The sequence below is a fragment of the Fringilla coelebs genome (assembly GCF_963513975.1).
Source record: "Fringilla coelebs genome assembly, chromosome: 4".
Lineage (NCBI taxonomy): Eukaryota > Metazoa > Chordata > Aves > Passeriformes > Fringillidae > Fringilla > Fringilla coelebs.
Window position 1 is genome coordinate 70858477 of NC_140032.1, and position 20530 is coordinate 70879006.

At 46.1% G+C, this 20530-nt stretch overlaps 1 protein-coding gene across 5 annotated transcripts in view; it reads right to left on the reverse strand.

Annotated features, from left to right (window-relative positions):
• Nucleotides 1-6172: 6172 nt before the first annotated feature.
• Nucleotides 6173-20530, reverse strand: part of LOC311152630 (uncharacterized protein) — a gene marked incomplete at its 5' end in the record, with an annotated part of 279380 nt that continues 265022 nt past the window's right edge. For all 5 annotated transcript variants that reach the window (XM_084203877.1, XM_084203875.1, XM_084203876.1 and 2 more), the window contains 6 exons: nt 6173-8381; nt 16371-16462; nt 17345-17527; nt 18588-18752; nt 19747-19830; nt 20240-20332. In XM_084203877.1, the coding sequence (XP_084060003.1) occupies nt 8198-8381; nt 16371-16462; nt 17345-17527; nt 18588-18752; nt 19747-19830; nt 20240-20332 (801 nt within the window). In that variant the 3' untranslated portion in view covers nt 6173-8197. The remainder of the gene's footprint in view (nt 8382-16370; nt 16463-17344; nt 17528-18587; nt 18753-19746; nt 19831-20239; nt 20333-20530) is intronic.

The following is a 20530-nucleotide window of genomic DNA, read 5'->3' on the forward strand; positions in this document are numbered from 1 at the left end:
TTTTAAAGGTGTGTTTTATGCGTGGAAAATGGAGTATCACTTTGCCAGGCAAGCTTCCACCTGTGTTGGTACGCAGCTGCTCTTGATATTCAATTGGCGTACGTGGGCCTTTGTTTAAATGATGTGTTTCATATTTTAGGAACTTTGAAGTATGTACAAGTCACAGTGTGAGAGCAGCTTAGTTAAATGTGCTGGTTTATTTTCACAGACTTGGAGTTAAGTGTCATTTTGTGATAAAAGTACTGCTGCTCATGATCCTTTTTTATGAAAATACAGTTTATGAGGGTAATGGATTTTTGTGTTGCTGGGAATTTTACTGGATGTGTGCCAAGACTGCAATCCCGATAAGTTTTTTGTATGTTCAGCACTGTCCACAGCTTGATAAAAGTAACAGAGCTGTTGGAGTTTTTTTGTGGTTTTTAAAAGGTGCTGATTAGACTAAGTGTTTGTAGACCTTAAAGAAATTATATAAATGCTCTGGTTGCTGTTGATTATTTCCATGTGTTCTTGTTCATCCTGGCCACACTAGAAGGAAACAAGAGTGTGAAATTCTTTCTTTGTTATCAGACTAATAGTAGTGGCTTACTCTCTATGGAAAATAGCTTTCTACATTAACTTTTGTTTCTCACAATTTTTTCATCGATTGATGATAAGTGCTGAAATACTTAATTGTATTGGAATGATTATAAAAGTGTGCTGTTGTATACGAGGTTCACTTACAATATCTCTCTACCAGCAGTGGTATGTCAGTCACTGCTGTTCTGGCACCACTATGGAGAGATTGAGCCACAATTTAGCTCTGACTGAAGCTTTTAACTCATTTTCTCGGATGTGCATGTGACTGGGATGTGCTTACATGGGTTTCATTGTTTGAACAAATAATTGTTCTGCCAATAAACCTGAAGTTCTGGGTTGTGGCCTGTTAAAGTCCTCGTGCAAGAAGCAGATGAGCCATGTTGCAGTTTCCACCACTGAAGTGCCATGGGAGTCGTGTTTCTTCCTCCATCTGATAAGTAAGTAAAGATATGTTGTGGTTTGAATTATGTTTGCCTAATTTCAGCCTTGTAACTGAGAAGAATCTGATATTGTTAAATGATTCATAGACTGCAAGAAAAACGTTGATAAGTTATTTGTTATTTGTTAAAAGTGAATGTTAAGCTGTAATCGTGGAGTTTTCACATGTTGGGGGGAATAGGGGAGGGGAAAGTGATGTTGGGGATTGTATCCCTTCCCCTCTCTGATTTAATTTCAAATGCTTTGTTTGATAAGAGTCTTGAAATATCAACTGAAGAAAATATGGTGCTGGATTTTTAGTTGTATTGATGAGCTAACTGTTCTGATCTTGTCCTAACAAACTCAAAGAAACTAAAAATGTTATTAGAATAGTTGTGATTCCTTGTTCTGGAGATGTGATTATCATGTACTGCAGAGGTGTGTGAGGAAAACAGAGCATTTGAGTGAGTATCAGTTGAATTTGTACCAGCAAAGGATGTAGTTATGCAATGCTTAATTTTGCTGGGTTTTTAATGAATTTATCTGTTCCCATGAAAGATAGATAGCTTTGTGGAAAATGAAATTAATAACTGTGCTCTTAGTCTCCATTGACAATTAGCCTGTTGGTTTGTATTGCAAAGGGAGAAGTATCAAATCCATGGAACAGTAACCTGGTCTCACAAACCTGAACTGCGAGTGGTCTCTCTGTGTATTTCTGTTTATGGAACTTTGTATAAGTGCTGTTGCTGTTGGAGAAAGCCACAGAGAAAGTCTTTAGAATGTATTTTAACTTTACAATCAATGAGGATTTTCAATACAGCATCTCTGAGTCCTGTTTCCCAGGGTAGCTGGTGAAACACTTTAACTGCAGCAGTTTTGGATTGATATAAAACTTTCTGAAGGGTCAGGTTGGGCTGAGCCCCAGGTGGTGCAGCCTGTGCCTTACCTTTACACCCTTCTCTGGGTTTGGTCAACTAAAGTAGAAATAGGAGGGCAGAAACCGTTCACTTTTCCCCTTTTTTATTTCTTTTAAATCTACTTTGTTGATCAGAGAACATATTTTTGTGACTATAAATGAATTTTAAAAGGGGAAAACTTCTGGGGAGCTTTACAGACTAGAAGAAAATAGTACAAATTTTTAAAAACCCCAAAGCTATTACAGAAAAACCTAAACCCCAGAGGGTTTGCAGCCTATCTATCTATATAGATCAGAGCACAGAGTCCTCATGTTCTGGGGCTGCAACCCCTAGGATCAGGTGAAGGGTGGGAACATGGGAGCACTCTTGAGTATAAATAAGTACATATGTTCTTTAAATTCTAAACTTTGGAGTAGGGGATGGGTAGGGTTTGGGCAATAGAGGAGGACTTGACTGCAAAATGAAAAACTCGTGGCTGTATTATTGTTTTTTTTCTATACTGATGGTTTGCTGCACTCTAGTGGTGTTCAACAGGAGTCTTGTGTGAGTCTCTGTGTTGAGCTCAGAGAAAGCTGAGGGGTTATTTCTGTCTGACCTCACAAAAGTTCAACCAGCTCTTTTAAGCTGTATTTTAGTGTTTTTCTTGTAGCACTGGAGATAGTAATAGAAACAGGTACTTTCAGATCCCCCTTGTGTTATTCTCTGCATGTTTGGGGTGCCTGGGAGAGGAGGGATTGGGGATTTTGTCCTTACTGCTAGTTCCGACTTAGATTAATACTCAATGTTATCAGCTCAGTCCTTTTGATAAGCATGAGTGTCTTTTTGTTGTACAGCTTAGACTGTTGGTGCATGATAAAAACGCTGGGACTGGCTCACTACTTTGCATTATTTCAAGGTGTGGGGGATTCATATTTGTTTAGATCTCTTGCCCTTCAGCCTGATACTTTGCAACTTGGAGTTCAGGCAGCATCTCTTGGAGGAGGGAGGACTGGGTGCAGCCTGGGATGATCGGCTGGAAAGATTCTACCAGCAACTCACCAGCTGAAGCCAGCGGGCTTCTGCAGATACAGCAGTTGTTTCTGTGTACCATGAAACAGAACAGGCTGTCTCCAAGGTAGCTCTCCTTATGTCCTCTCCAGAACTTAGGTTAATGTTGGAGCAAATGATGTAATTGACATTTTCTTTTGGGGTTTGTGGAGTGGGAGCTGCAGCCTGAGGTTAGTGGAGAAGGGTCCAGAGCTACAGAAGGGCCCCCAGGCTTCCTAAAGCTCTCCTCAGAGAGGGGTCTGGGTGAAGGCACATCCAGGCTTTGTCCCTGGTTTTTGTCCAAGGGCTTATGCAGGTGTCATTAAAGATTGACCCTGCAGGATTAAGGATGGTGAGCCATATTTATATATATAAAACAGAAATTATTTACTATGGTAATATATTTATTTATAAATTTATAAAGTTATGTATTGTGATAATGAATAGACTAAAAGACCTTAATCAAAATGATTCAGTGCACAGTGAGGGTAGCTAGAACTGCTAGTATAGCGCACTGTTTCTGAAGGGAGAGCGAGGCGATTATTCTAAAGCTAGTAAGTAGAGATGGGTATTGCTCATCCATTCCAACAACTCTGGGTCTATCTTTATTCTTAGCCTTGTGGGGAGATCCCACTCAAGGGGAGGCATCTCCACAAGTTCTGGGAAGGGACGTGTAAGGAGCCCCCACCATTTTACTCATCATGTAATTGTGATATTTCCTTCTGGGGTTCATGAAGCGACAGGGTATTGTGGGCACCACGGGAGTTTGAGACAGGTTTGTAGCACTTTTGCAGGCTTTCCCATGTGGTTTTTTTTGTTTGGTTGGTTGGTTTTTTTACTTTAATCCTGTTATTCTGACAGCTCCCTTAGAGTCCTATGGGCATAACAACACAGATCTAGAATGGTATGAAAAAGGGAAAAAGGTAATCCTTGCAGTCAGCCAGCTGCTGGAACAATAGAAGCAGAGGAAACACCAGTTAATTAATTTGGTTGAGATATTTATTTGTGTTTATTTGCTCTTTGAAATTTATTTTTAATTTAATTATAGGGGAGCAAGGTGAGCTCAGCTTTAGCCTTAAGCTCAGCAACAGCTATGGTGGACCTCACATGATCATCACTTGGTTATTGATTTAGTCAATAGACAAGGAGGTGTTGGATTTATTAAAAAACACAAAACAAAACAACAAAACCACCACAACTTAATTTTACCACAAAGGATGTTCATTTGGTGGAGCAGATCCACAAGGCAGGAGAGAAAAGGGAGTCAGTTGTTTTTGGAAGTAAATGGGTGCCCTCACTAGACATTCAGAGCTCTGGAAATGTCCCATTGGGATAAATGGGTTCAGGTCTGTGGTGGGGCATGAGCAAGTTTGCTGTCTGGGCAACCGTGGTTGTGTGGCTGCCTGTCCTTGTTTGGGCTGTGACTGTAACAGCTGAAGCAATGAGTTGTGGCTTCAGTCTTGTGTCTTCATAGCCCTGCAGTGTGCACATAGAATGAGGGTTACTCCTCACACCCTTCCCGGCACATCAGAAATGTGGTTTCTTATCGGTCACCTTACTGCCTTTACCTGCAGAGGCCCAAGTAACTCCCCCCATGCTCGATAGGCTCCTAGATGTACAATCCTCTGCTGATGGCAGAGCTGGCAGGGGGAGCGGAGCGGGACTGTGCCTAATGCTGCTGCTGCAGCTGAGGACAGGGTTGGGCCTGGCAAGACAAGCCAGCTCTGTGTATGGGACTGGAAAACATGGTAAAGGCTGAGGATGCAGCTGCTCTTTCTGGCACTGTCACTGCACTGACAAGAATTGCAGGCGGTGACCTCTTTACCAGATATTTTGAGACCTGACAACTGTTGCACCTTCGGGCGGTTCGCAAATGCTGCTTCTCGTGCCAATTGCAGAGTCAGACCTGGGATATGGTGAATGTTTTAAGGTGCAGGTGAAGCCATTTGGGTTTATTCCCTCAGGGAAATGCCCTGGATTTGGAAGTTGCACACTATCAAAGGCCTGAAGTTATAGGCTGTACTATATGGAGTATATGGCTTATAGCTACAAAATCCACTGATTATCCGTGGCATGACCTGTCAGCAGAGAATTCAGTCTGTCTGTGTTTTCCAGCTCACTGAATCCATCTGCATCATGAATCCATGTGTTCTAGGAAGCGCCCACAGGACGCTCCAGCACTTGCAGTGCAGTTTTATGGAATGTTAAGTAAAAATATCGAGTCATCTATGGAAGGAGACAGCTACCACCATTTGGTGGTACCTACTACTAAGGTCATCAGGGATGGTGGAATTTAGTGAACAGCTCTCTGCTGGTCATAGAGCCCCACTGGCATCTTCCAGGGTTTGCTGGGAAGAGAGGCAAGATATAAAAGGCTCTGCTAATAAAACCCACTGTTGAGCTGTGTTATGTTCAGACTAGAGAAAATCTTAGTTGATTCTGGTTCATATAATTTGTAGACAGAAATAAACAAAGAAAGCCTTTTGCTTCTCCAGGTGGAAAGCAAGAGTACCTTAGTACTTAAATTATTGCTGCTACTTGTGAGGGCATATCAAGTACAAAGTCAGTCCCTGGATTTAATGACTTGTTTGTGGAAAAAAAAAAAAAAAAAGAATGTAACTCCAGGAAAGGTATTTACTTTAGGCATTAAGGAGAAGTGGCTAGTGTGTTTCAGCAAAATAGTGTTTCTGTTTGGGAGTACTGACATTGTTGGGTGAAACTGATCAGGTTGGGATTTGAAACCATAGAAAATCATTGCTAGCCTACCTCTGTTGTGTCTCTCATTTCCCCAGCACTGCTATGCTGTCCGGCACAGGCAGTGACCCTCACCTGGGAACATCCGTCTCTGTAATGCCCCATTAGTTATCCCCGTCTGGTTTTCCCCGCTTGTCCTCAGACCAGCAGCAGAGTTGTGTGCTGGAGAGGTGCGCAGTTTCTTTTAAGGTGGGTCGTTGGCTTGCTGTGTGCAGGTTTGAGTTGGATTTGTTTGATTGCTGGACTTGTTTACACACAGTTGTCTGTCATTGCAAAAGGAGGAGGAAGAGGAAAGAGCAGCTTTTGGCTTAGGTCGTGCCCTAGACGAGGCGTTGCTGTGTCTGTGACAAGCGAGCGGGCTGGGCACAGAGGAACTGTGACTCTGATGGCGCTGCTGAGATCCCCGCGCGGGCGCCGTCCCTCGTCCCACAGCACCAGCAGTAAAAGCGAGTGAGCCACCATTGCTACATTTAACACTTGTACATTTTTATTTAGTTAAATCAGCCATTGTACACATTGCAGCTATGTATTGTTAGTGTTGTATCTTTTTAATTTTAACTAATACATGCCCTCATAGATATATTCAATTAGTGTTATCACCATGGGAACAAGATGCTGATTCGTCAACTTAAAATTCACTTCTTCTCACAGTATTCAAGTTCTCTGATAACACAGCAAAAAATCAAAATAAGAGGTGAATAACCATTATGCTGTTACACAGAACATCATCTGCACCGCAAATAACACAACAGAAATGCATTTCTTGAGAGCCCCATCCTTGAAGACCCTCCTGTGCTGTCTCTGACAGTCAGGAAGACACAATGCGCTGTGAGATGTTTCATCTGGGGTCTCATTCGATTTGGCTGCCAAAACACTTTTTTCTTAAAGTTCCTTTTCTTGCCTGCCCAAAAAGTGTCAGCAAGGCACCTCATGGTTCTGCCCACAGGAAGCCAGAACTCCAGAAGTGTTTCCATGCTTTTGGCATTATTACCTTAATGAGGAAGTGCCCTTGTTCTGAGCACTGAGTGAGTCATTAAAAAAAAAAAACAAAACCAAAGAACCCTATAATTGTAGAAGGCCAGATAAGCTTGGACAAAGGATTGCTCCTAGAAGAGAGGGTTGGTTTTACTCTGGTGCTGAGTCTACTATTTAAAAAATGAGATAGCTGTTTAAAAGCACTAAGTTGGTATGTTTGTGTGTATGTGTGTTATGCTAAAACCCTACAGAGCTTCCTCCATTAAATATCAAGGTATAGAACACCCGAAACATCAGATCCCTACATTCCCCTTGTGCAAAATAAAAGTGCAGACATGCTAATGTGGTTTTCAGAGGGTTGATTTAGAAATATATATATATAATATATAGTTACATAACAAAATATGAACAGAAACCGGCTGCTGAGGATTGTGAGCACTTGTTCTTTTAAAAACACTTAGATCAGAAGATAAAAACTGCTCGCTCAGTGCTAAGAGGGCCAAGAAGCTGACATGGTTCTAGGAGGGTTTGGTTTTGACCTTCGAATGCCACATGCGTGTATCGGCTAAGAGGCAATCTCGATAAAACACGGTGAATTAATTATTCTCCTTGTATAGTGGGTAAGTCTTTGTCCCGTAGTTATCTACAGTGCAGTGGCCAGCAGGAAAGCACCCCCAGTCGGTCGGTGAGGTCGGCTAAGCAGTGATGGAAACGGGAAACTACCAGAGTTAGGATTGTTTAATACACCCTGCCACAAGTCCGGATCTATAGGCTTGAACACCATATGTGAACGTGCCGCAGGTAGAGCTGCTTGCAACTTGGGTACCTAGTGGGGAAGTTTTTCTTTCTTTTTCTTTTGGAAACATTGCAGTGGCTGTGTGAAGGTGACTGAACAATTAATGGCCACAGTCAGCTGTCATTTATGTGAACAGCTGCCTTTTGTCTGACCCGCACAGCCTTTGCCTAGACCGGATCTCTAAACCGTAACTCTTAGTACTCGGGAGCTCTGCAGCGCTTCCTCCTGGGCCAGTCAGCGTCTGTGGTCCGGGTGGTACCGTTCCGTGATCTGTCACCATTCCGCAGGGTCACTGCGTCTCGCGACCCACGATGCCCGTGGGCAGTGAGTGTTCTGCAGTCTCGTGAGTTCAAATACTCTGCTATTTACAGTTTACACGTCGACTCCTTTGTACGGTGCATGTACACAGTCAGTGGAAGAGGCCTGTCGATGAAGTCTGCTTGGCAAGGGCCGCGTCGGTAAGCGAGCGCCAGAGCAAAGGGACAGGGACAAGTGGCGGCGCTGACAGGGTGCCAGCATGGCGGATAAATCATCCTGCCTGAAGGATGCTATCTTTGGTCACAAATTAGCTTACAGGGTGAAAAATCATAACAGCACAAACTGCAACTTGGGATGGGGAGAAATAAATTCACTGCAGCTGCACAGGTAGGAGCGGCAGTGACGACTCTGCTACCCAGGGACGGTGACGGCTGCGTATGGGAGGGGTCACGTGGCGCTGTGCAGGGGCGGCAGCTTCTCACTTGGCCTCCTGTGTCCAGTCCTCTTGGCAGAAGTGCCTAAGAAGCTGCTGGAGGTCATGCTGGAGGTCATCCCTGGGGAGCGCTTCTGGGGTGTCTTCCAGCTCTTCTATGTGAACATGTTTTCCATAGCGGTCCTTCATCACAGTCCTCTTCTGTGTGCTGGCTTTACTTAGTATTGTCCTGGAACAAAAAAAAGAGAGAGACCTGACTTAGAAAGGCCATGGTTCTGGAGATCTGAGAGAATGGTGGTTTTCAAGCTTTTCCAAGGCAGAGTTACACATGCTGTAGAGAGAGCACAGCAAGGTATAAGTATGATGCAATAGTCAACTCCTATATCCATAGGTATTGGTATTTTGTCCTTTTTATTTTATATATTCTCTGTATTCTTTACACATATATTTGCAGCCTATTATTATAAACTAGCTTCAGTATTTTCCTAGGCAGAATGACAAAACAAATTCCAGGACCCCTATGCTCTCTTGGAATTCCTTAGAAACCAAGGTTGAAATCAGAACTTTGAGACATATTTTTATGCACAGAGCTGAGTCCTCATCCAAAGAGGGGTGGATTTATAAGGTACTACAGCTGGGGCATTACTTCAGTGAGTGTGCTTTTAGTTGGGGACTCTTGTCAGGTATGGCAATTTGCAAAGTTACGAAAAATTTTGCATGCATCATGCAGGGTGTGCATCCGCAGCCTTTTGCAACAGAGGATCACTATATAAAGGTACCCCTGTTTACCACCCTGTGTCTGCCTCTTATTTCGGAACCAGAGAGAAAGGCATCAAAGTGCATGGATGATGGATGCAGAGTAAGGGACAGGGGCATGGAGAATGAAGGGTGCATGTAGGGAGTGTGGATAACAAGTGAAGAAAGGTTGATGAATGAAAGGAGACAGAAGAATGATGATTGGAGAGGGAGTGGATGGAGTGTGGATGAGCAATGAATGTATAGATGGATGAATGCTAATTAAAATTAGCAAATCAATAAAGACTGTATAGGTGTTGTTCTGGGTGTGCATGCTCAGCATTTTCTACCTGAGGGAAAGTGCACCTAAGGATCCCTATATAAAGGTACCCCTGTTGACCACCCTGTGTCTGCCTCTTACTTCTAGAACCAGAGAGAAAGGCATCAACGTGCAGGATGGATGAGTTGAATGATGATTGGAGACTGACTGATGGGTGGATGGATGTATGGAGACTGGATGATGAATGAATGAGGAATGGAGGGTGGAGAGTTGGATGATGATTGGACAGTGGATGATGATGAATGGAGAGCTACACAATTATAAGTTGGATGTATGTAGCGATGGATGGAGAGTTGTATGATGTCTGGAGACCAGATGATGAATGAATAAGGGATGGAGGATAATTGTATGGAAAGTTGGATGATGAATGAATGAGGAATGGAGGTATGGAGAGTTGGATGATGATTGGACAGTGGATGATGATTAAAAGGATGTATGGAGAGCTGCATGATGATAGGATGAGGAATGGAGGATGGACAGAAGGAGATTGGATGATGAATGGAGAGCTGCATGATGATTGGATGGTTGGCTGGAGAATTGGATGGCTGGAGATTTGGGTGATGATTGAAAGGATGTATGGAGATTGGATAATGAGGGAATGAAGAATGGAGGATGGATGGATGGAGAGTGGATGATCAATGGAGAGCTGCATGATGATTGGATGGATGGCTGGAGAATTGGATGATGAGGGAAAGGATAAATGGAGAGTGGATGATGAATGAATTAGGAATGGAGGATGTATGGATGGAGAGTTGGATGGAGAGTTGGACAGGTGGATGGATGAGGACTTGGATGATGATTGAAAGGGTGAATGGAGTGTGGATGGTGAATGGAGAGCTGGATGATGAGTGAAGGAGAAATGGAAGTAGGAATTCACTTTGTGAGTGTGATTTACTACTAAGAGTTACCGTGTAAGATGGCTAAGTGACTGTGAATTACCGCTAACCACCAGCGAATTACAGCTAAGTCAGCTCAAATATACTGCTAAGCGCGAATTACTGCTAACCACAAGCACGTTACCACTAAACGCCAACCGCAAATTACCACTAATGGCAAATTACCGCTAACCACCAGTGGATTACCGCTATGGGAGCGCAAATTACTGCTAACCCCAACCATGAATTACAGCTAAGAGAGCATGAATATACTGCTAAAAGAGTAAGAATTACCGCTAACCAAGAGCACATAACCACTAACCGCCAACCGCGAATTACCGCTAACCGCCAGCGGATCACAGCTAAGTGAGCATGCATATACCGCCAACCGCCAACCGCGAGCACATAACCGCTAACCGCCAACCGCGATTTACCGCTAACCGCCAACCGCGATTTACCGCTAACCGCCAGCGGATCACATCTAAGTGAGCATGCATATACCGCTAACCGCCAACCGCGAGCACATAACCGCTAACCGCGAATTACCGCCAACCGCGAATTACCGCCAACCGCGAGCACATAACCGCTAACCGCCAGCGGATCACAGCTAAGTGAGCATGCATATACCGCTAACCGCGAGCACATAACCGCTGACCGCCAACCGCGATTTACCGCTAACCGCCAGCGGATCACATCTAAGTGAGCATGCATATACCGCTAACCGCCAACCGCGAGCACATAACCGCTAACCGCGAATTACCGCTAACCGCGAGCACATAACCGCTAACCGCCAACCGCGAATTACCGCTAACCGCCAGCGGATCACAGCTAAGTGAGCATGCATATACCGCTAACCGCCAACCGCGAATTACCGCTAACCGCGAATTACCGCCAACCGCGAGCACATAACCGCTAACCGCCAACCGCGAATTACCGCTAACCGCCAACTGCGAGCACATAACCGCTAACCGCGAATTACCGCTAACCGCGAGCACATAACCGCTAACCGCCAACCGCGAATTACCGCTAACCGCCAACCGCGATTTACCGCTAACCGCCAGCGGATCACATCTAAGTGAGCATGCATATACCGCTAACCGCCAACCGCGCGCACATAACCGCTAACCGCGAATTACCGCTAACCGCCAACCGCGAATTACCGCCAACCGCGAGCACATAACCGCCAACCGCCAGCGGATCACAGCTAAGTGAGCATGCATATACCGCTAACCGCGAGCACATAACCGCTGACCGCCAACCGCGATTTACCGCTAACCGCCAGCGGATCACATCTAAGTGAGCATGCATATACCGCTAACCGCCAACCGCGAGCACATAACCGCTAACCGCGAATTACCGCTAACCGCCAACCGCGAATTACCGCTAACCGCGAGCACATAACCGCTAACCGCCAACCGCGAATTACCGCTAACCGCCAGCGGATCACAGCTAAGTGAGCATGCATATACCGCTAACCGCCAACCGCGAGCACATATACCGCTAACCGCCAACCGCGAATTACCGCTAACCGCCAACCGCGATTTACCGCTAACCGCCAGCGGATCACATCTAAGTGAGCATGCATATACCGCTAACCGCCAACCGTGAGCACATAACCGCTAACCGCGAATTACCGCTAACCGCCAACCGCGAATTACCGCTAACCGCCAACTGCGAGCACATAACCGCTAACCGCGAATTACCGCTAACCGCGAGCACATAACCGCTAACCGCCAACCGCGAATTACCGCTAACCGCCAACCGCGATTTACCGCTAACCGCCAGCGGATCACATCTAAGTGAGCATGCATATACCGCTAACCGCCAACCGCGAGCACATAACCGCTAACCGCGAATTACCGCCAACCGCGAATTACCGCCAACCGCGAGCACATAACCGCTAACCGCCAGCGGATCACAGCTAAGTGAGCATGCATATACCGCTAACCGCGAGCACATAACCGCTGACCGCCAACCGCGATTTACCGCTAACCGCCAGCGGATCACATCTAAGTGAGCATGCATATACCGCTAACCGCCAACCGCGAGCACATAACCGCTAACCGCGAATTACCGCTAACCGCGAGCACATAACCGCTAACCGCCAACCGCGAATTACCGCTAACCGCCAGCGGATCACAGCTAAGTGAGCATGCATATACCGCTAACCGCCAACCGCGAATTACCGCTAACCGCGAATTACCGCCAACCGCGAGCACATAACCGCTAACCGCCAACCGCGAATTACCGCTAACCGCCAACTGCGAGCACATAACCGCTAACCGCGAATTACCGCTAACCGCGAGCACATAACCGCTAACCGCCAACCGCGAATTACCGCTAACCGCCAACCGCGATTTACCGCTAACCGCCAGCGGATCACATCTAAGTGAGCATGCATATACCGCTAACCGCCAACCGCGCGCACATAACCGCTAACCGCGAATTACCGCTAACCGCCAACCGCGAATTACCGCCAACCGCGAGCACATAACCGCCAACCGCCAGCGGATCACAGCTAAGTGAGCATGCATATACCGCTGACCGCCAACCGCGATTTACCGCTAACCGCCAGCGGATCACATCTAAGTGAGCATGCATATACCGCTAACCGCCAACCGCGAGCACATAACCGCTAACCGCGAATTACCGCTAACCGCCAACCGCGAATTACCGCTAACCGCGAGCACATAACCGCTAACCGCCAACCGCGAATTACCGCTAACCGCCAGCGGATCACAGCTAAGTGAGCATGCATATACCGCTAACCGCCAACCGCGAGCACATATACCGCTAACCGCCAACCGCGAATTACCGCTAACCGCCAACCGCGATTTACCGCTAACCGCCAGCGGATCACATCTAAGTGAGCATGCATATACCGCTAACCGCCAACCGTGAGCACATAACCGCTAACCGCGAATTACCGCTAACCGCCAACCGCGAATTACCGCTAACCGCCAACTGCGAGCACATAACCGCTAACCGCGAATTACCGCTAACCGCGAGCACATAACCGCTAACCGCCAACCGCGAATTACCGCTAACCGCCAACCGCGATTTACCGCTAACCGCCAGCGGATCACATCTAAGTGAGCATGCATATACCGCTAACCGCCAACCGCGCGCACATAACCGCTAACCGCGAATTACCGCTAACCGCCAACCGCGAATTACCGCCAACCGCGAGCACATAACCGCCAACCGCCAGCGGATCACAGCTAAGTGAGCATGCATATACCGCTAACCGCGAGCACATAACCGCTGACCGCCAACCGCGATTTACCGCTAACCGCCAGCGGATCACATCTAAGTGAGCATGCATATACCGCTAACCGCCAACCGCGAGCACATAACCGCTAACCGCGAATTACCGCTAACCGCCAACCGCGAATTACCGCTAACCGCGAGCACATAACCGCTAACCGCCAACCGCGAACTACCGCTAACCGCCAGCGGATCACAGCTAAGTGAGCATGCATATACCGCTAACCGCCAACCGCGAGCACATATACCGCTAACCGCCAACCGCGAATTACCGCTAACCGCCAACCGCGATTTACCGCTAACCGCCAGCGGATCACATCTAAGTGAGCATGCATATACCGCTAACCGCCAACCGCGAGCACATAACCGCTAACCGCGAATTACCGCTAACCGCCAACCGCGAATTACCGCCAACCGCGAGCACATAACCGCTAACCGCCAACCGCGAATTACCGCTAACCGCCAACCGCGAGCACATAACCGCTAACCGCGAATTACCGCTAACCGCCAACCGCGAATTACCGCTAACCGCGAGCACATAACCGCTAACCGCGAATTACCGCTAACCGCCAGTGGATCACAGCTAAGTGAGCATGCATATACCGCTAACCGCCAACCGCGAATTACCGCCAACCGCGAGCACATAACCGCTAACCGCCAACCGCCAACTGCGAGCACATAACCGCTAACCGCGAATTACCGCTAACCGCGAGCACATAACCGCTAACCACCGCTAACCGCCAGCGGATCACAGCTAACTGAGCATGCATATACCGCTAACCGCCAACCGCGAGCACATAACCGCTAACCGCCAACCGCTAAATTACCGCTAACCGCGAATTACCGCCAACCGCGAGCACATAACCGCTAACCGCGAATTACCGCTAACCGCCAACCGCGAATTACCGCTAACAGCGAATTACCGCCAACCGCCAGCGGATCACAGCTAAGTGATCATGCATATACCGCTAACCGCCAACCGCGAGCTCATAACCGCTAACCACGAATTACCGCTAACCGCCAAGCGCGAATTACCGCTAACCGCGAGCACATAACCGCTAACCGCCAACCGCGAATTACCGCCAACCGCGAGCACATAACCGCTAACCGCGAATTACCGCTAACCGCCAGCGGATCACAGCTAAGTGAGCATGCATATACCACTAACCGCCAACCGCGAATTACCGCGAACCGCGAGCACATAACCGCTAACCGCCAACCGCGAATTACCGCTAACCGCCAGCGGATCACATCTAAGTGAGCATGCATATACCGCTAACCGCGAGCACATGAATTACCGCTAACCGCCAACCGCGAATTACCGCTAACCGCGAGCACATAACCGCTAACCGCCAACCGCGAATTACCGCTAACCGCCAGCGGATCACAGCTAAGTGAGCATGCATATACCACTAACCGCCAACCGCGAATTACCGCCAACCGCGAGCACATAACCGCTAACCGCCAACCGCGAATTACCGCTAACCGCCAGCGGATCACATCTAAATGAGCATGCATATACCGCTAACCGCGAGCACATTACCGCTAACCGCCAACCGCGAATTACCGCTAACCGCGAGCACATAACCGCTAACCGCCAACCGTGAATTACCGCTAACCGCCAGCGGATCACAGCTAAGTGAGCATGCATATACCGCTAACCGCGAGCATATAACCGCTAACCGCGAATTACCGCTAACCGCCAACTGTGACTTACCGCTAACCGCCAGCGGATCACAGCTAAGTGAGCATGCATACACCGCTAACCGCCAACCGCAAATTACCGCTAACTGCCAGCGGATCACAGCTAAGTGAGCATGCATATACCGCTAACCGCGAGCATATAACCACTAACCGCCAACCGCGAATTACCGCTAACCACCAGCGGATCACAGCTAAGTGAGCATGCATATACCGCTAACTGTGAGCACAAAATATCGCTAAGCGATAACGTGGTAATTTGCACTCAGCAGTAATTCCTTCTCCATCATCCATTCATTATTATCCACCCCTTTAACCATTCTCCAGCCATTGACCTATTCATCTATCATCATTCCATTTATTCATCATCTGCTCATTCCCAGTCATCCACCCAGTCATTCACCATCTTGCCATTATTATTCCATTATCCATTCATTCATCACCAGCATCCCATCATTCATCATCTATTCTCTGTCCTTCATGCCTTCAGTCATCCACTCATTCCATCTCCATCATCCACTCCTTCATTCCTTCCTCCACACTCCATCATCCAGTCATTCATTCTTCCCATCCATTCTTTTGTGCCTTCATTCATTCTCTATCCTCCATTGTCCATTCATCCAGCACTTCATTCATTCTTCATCATCCAGTCATTCCTCATCGATTCACACATTCGTCCCATCCCTCCCTTCATTCATCATCCATCCATTTATTGATTCTCCACCCACCACCTATTTATCCATCATCCCTTCATTTATTCATAATCTGTTCATTCCTGGTCATCCAGTCATTTACCACCCAACCATTAATTCCCCATCACCCATGTGTTAATCACCATCATTCATCCATTCATTCCCCATCATCCATTCATTCATCATCCCATCACTCATTTATCATCTATTTATTCCCTATTATCCAGTCATTCCCCATCCATACATTAATTCTCCATTATTCATCATCCCTTCATTCATTCCCCATCATCCATCCATTCTGTATTCATTACTCATTTATTGATCTCTAGCCATTCTCCAGCCATCCATTCATTCTCCATTCAATTACAACAATGCTTCTTTGCTAAACTTATAAAACTGTAGAAAATAAATACCAGCCTTTTTATTAACCCCTGTACCCCTGTTGTGTGGAAAGTGCTTTATTTCAGTGTTGCGTTCGCCGTCGCCGCTGCCAGGTTAGTCATTGCTTTAGTACCACTGCAACTAAAGCTTAGCAGGCACTCACTGCAATCCACTCCAGTGACTGGGTTAATTCATTTGCAGTAACACTTCATCTTGTCAAGCCAAACCTTTTAATTACTGATCCATCGTCTTTCTTGATTTCTTTCTCTACCAAAGCAGGGACTTGCACTGTCATGGGGTGACCTGTATAGCTCAAAGCCTCCAATGAAAACATAAACTTCAAATTACAACACACCCAAAACACCTGGAGCTCTTCGTACCTTAGTCCTTCATATTCACACAGCCCAGTGCTGAGAAAATGCTGAACAGGCACCTGTAAGAAGCAGCTGCATCCTTTCAAGCACCCCTCCCTCCTGCAGACACATGACATACAGTGTCTCCTAGGGGGCAGTTTAATTTTGGTAATGATTGTACTGAAGCATGTCACAGTAGTGGCTCCAGACTTGTGCATTTACTGAGACAGTAGCTGAACACTAAGTGCTCCTTCCCAAGCAGCTTCTTTGAAGGTTTTACCAGACAGTTCTTGCCACTTGTTTGGCCTCTGTGAGAAAAAGGGGACCAGGCTGCTGGTCTGGATTCCTTGTCACAAAACCCAGAAATGCATACCCATGTCACCTATTGCTGCACACTTTTTATCTATTTATGTGTTTTTAAGTATTTAATTCAACCTCTACAATATGCTAATAAAAGGGAGGAGAGACTGGATGCAGGGGAGGAACACATCCATTTACCCAGGGTGAGGGCTTGACTGTAGCCACTTTCACAATAACCTCCACAGTGATAACACAGGAATCAACTTTAACTGTACTCACGCCCAAGACTTCTACGAATATCACACAAAACCCCCATGATGTTTTCTGTTGGTCCTAGCAAGCACCTTCACTAATTCTGCAATGCCAGCTTTCACTACACATTGTTTATATATGCATATTTTTGTAACATTGCTGAGTATAAGAATAGAGTTACCCTCAGCTTAGGACTGCTGGGCCACCAGCTGTGGTCCTTTCAGGAGAACAGACTTTGGCCCTGGGGTTGTGGCCACACTTGCTGTACTGCTGTAATATATAAAAGTTGTTTTTACCTCTTCAAAGTCCTCTTTGGCTGATGGAAGATCAGAAGCCAGGCTGGCATCCCCCAGGTGTTTCTCCGTCCTCTCTCCATGCACTACAGTGGTCTTTATGACCTTGCTGACTTTCCGGCCCTCCACTGGTTCGGACTGGAATTTGGAGGCACTAGAGAGAATGGCAGGTTCAGACAGGGTCACCTGCAAGGTTAGAAAGCACAAGTGAGATGGAGATCAATTCCACACTTCGTGATGTGCGCTGGCCAAATTAACTGCTGTGTCTAGGGGCTTCACAGGCTAAAGGGTAGATCTGCTAGGGTCAGCTTACTGGAAGGAAAAGAAAAAAAAAACAAAAACAGGAAAAAGAAAAAAAAAGAAAAAAGGGGGGAAATGAAAAAGCAAAATAGAAAACAGGAAAAAAGAAATAAGGAAAAAAAGAAAAAATAATAGAAAAAAGTAAAAAGGAAAAGAAAAAATGAAAAAGAGGAAAAAGGAAAAAAGAAAAATAAAAAGGAAGAAATGTAAAAAGAAATATTGGATAAAAGAAAAAAGGAAAATAGAAAAAGGAAAACAATAAGAAGAAATAAAAAAGTAAAACAAGAAAAGAAAATGGAAGATAAAATGAAAACATGAGAAAAGAAAAATAGTAAAAAGGGAAAAGTGGGGAAAAGAAAAAGGGAAAATAAGAAAAAAGAAAAAGAAAAATTAAAAAGAGGAAAAAGAGTAAAAAAAATAAAAAGAAGACAATAGAAAAACATTTTAAAAAATAAAAATTGAAAAAAGGGGGGAAAGAAATCAAGGCTTCTCTTTCTTGTTACTTTACTCCTAAAGAATTACTTCTGATGAGTAATTCCTGCAAGCAAAAGTATGAGTAATGTTTTTAACAATTCCAATAACCGCTTGCTGCACCTTGCTTTTGGCCCAGCACTGCTGAAAGCGCACCCCATTGCCAGCTTCTGGCCCTCCCTCACAACTCCACTGGACTGACTCAATTGCCCGTAGGGCCAGACAGTGAAGTACAGCAAGAAGGCACTTACCTTTCAGACTGTATTTAGTTTTGATTACCTGGCTTTAAAACAGTTTTTGTTTAAATCACAGGTGTTTTTAGCCTCTTTGAAGCAAGAACAGACCAGCAAGGTAAACTTACTGTAGCTATGGGGTTCTAGGACTGAGTGGCAGAGTGAGCACGCTAAGCTGCAGTGGTTAAGAACCCTGCTGGGGTGCTGCTGCTCTGTGCCACAGCAGACAAAGCACACCCTACCTCTGAGTGCTCACTGTCACTCTTCAGCACAACTCGCTTCACCACTTTGGAATAACCATCTCCCTCTTCCACAGTGACGGGGGCTTGCGGTGCTCCCTGCATTAGCACTTCCTCTTTCTCTGTGCCATCTGGAGCAACGTAGCGCCGGATGATCTTCCGAGTCACCTGAAGGAATGGAGTTTAGTCTCCAAAGATGTAGCAGTAAAATATTCCTCTTTGTTCTCTACCTAGTATTTGTTACTCAAAGGGCATTTTGTCCTGCATCAAAGAACCTGCGTAGATGGTTCCGTGTTCTATTCCTCATCTCCTACTCAAAGACTCATCTGGTGCCAAAGCTCTCGAGGCACTGGCTGGCCAAAGCAAGAAGAGAATTGCAGGGTCAAGATGTGAAATTGCTCAGGAGGATGGGTGTGAACCCTTCTGTGGATGACCCAAACCTCTGCGTGGCACAGTTCAAGGGACAGACCTATCCATAAGAAGTGTCACACTTGCCTCTGCGCAGTGAGACCAAGGAATCTTTGGCTGGGGTGGTTTATTATTCTACCAGGAATTAAACAGGTTCCAGAGACAGCCTATCCAGCTGAAGGGCTGTGATGTCTTCTCCGAGGACAGAAGATGGGGTTTGCCACCATCCCAGCTCAGCCAAGTCCTAGACCAAATCACTGAGCACCAAGTTATCAGATAAAGAAAAGAGCACAGAAGTTCCCCTTTCACTTTCATGCTGTGCAGAATTTGTTTTTCTAAGCATGATCTGATTTTGAAGGTCTAGACTCTGGGTTTACCTGACTTTTGCAGATCCAGCCTTCCATGGCTTTCATCGGGACAAGCAAACAAAACAACACCTCAGATAATACTGCAGTGGAGTGGGGTTTTAAAAAAGAAATAAACAACTTTCTTCTAAAATATGGGGATCTAAGCAGAATTTTCCTTGGCTTTTAAAATGCACCCTGTTAGGTTGTACACTGTAACAAAACAAGTTTGAGAATCTAAATTATTGTTCAAACTTTGGTATCTCTCATGAGCTGAAATTCTCATTCCTTCTACTCTCTACTCTTCAAATCACGCCCCTTCATGGCAGAAAGTCTGGCATTTCTGTGGATCATTTTTTCTTCCTTTTACAGGAGAGGAAGAAGGTAGCAAGGGGCAGAACTGACAATACCTTCTTTACCACTGTGTGGCCATGTTCATCTGTGTACTGCTCTTCTGTGACTGTTTCTGGTAGCATTTCAGGCATACTATCAGCCTGTACGACAAAGAACAAAGCTCTGTGAAGCAAGGTCTTCATGTGGGTCTTGAAATAAGCCACTTCAACATCAGTTAATTGGTTAGGGAATGGAAAAAAAATCAGCAATGTTAGGGACAAAATCTATTCTGAAAATAAATCCTTAGAAAGGCATGCACAGAAAAGCGATGCCACAGCACACAGGCAAAGATAAGTTAGTTGAATTTGTTGTATATGGGGCTGACGAGCCTTAACCTTCCTCCTACTGAGGCATCTATGGAGTTTAGAGGGGGGTTAGCAGTGTTACTGTAATCCTAAGGTTTATCCAATGGAGATGCCTTATTTGGGAGCATCCCAGCTTGAGGTGCAACACAAACTCAGGCCTAAGGCAGCACAGGCTCCTTCAGTGCAGTCATTCAACACTCGGTACCTGAATGATCACCCGGCGCCGAATGACTCTGGTAGTGACCATCTCGTCCTCGTCCGAGCTGAGCTCCAGCCCACCTAACTCCTCTGCTAACTCCTAGGGGAAGCATGGAAGCAGGATCTGTATGTGGCACTTGCAAGAGCTACAGCTTCTCTCTTCCTACACCACCTCTGCAATTCCTACATTTTGCATATGCTTTGTGCGTTAATTACACAGAAAAAATATACAAGAGCCTTTTAATCCTCCACAGAGGGAAGTACAGAGTGCAGGGTACGGACAGTAGGACTGAACAGT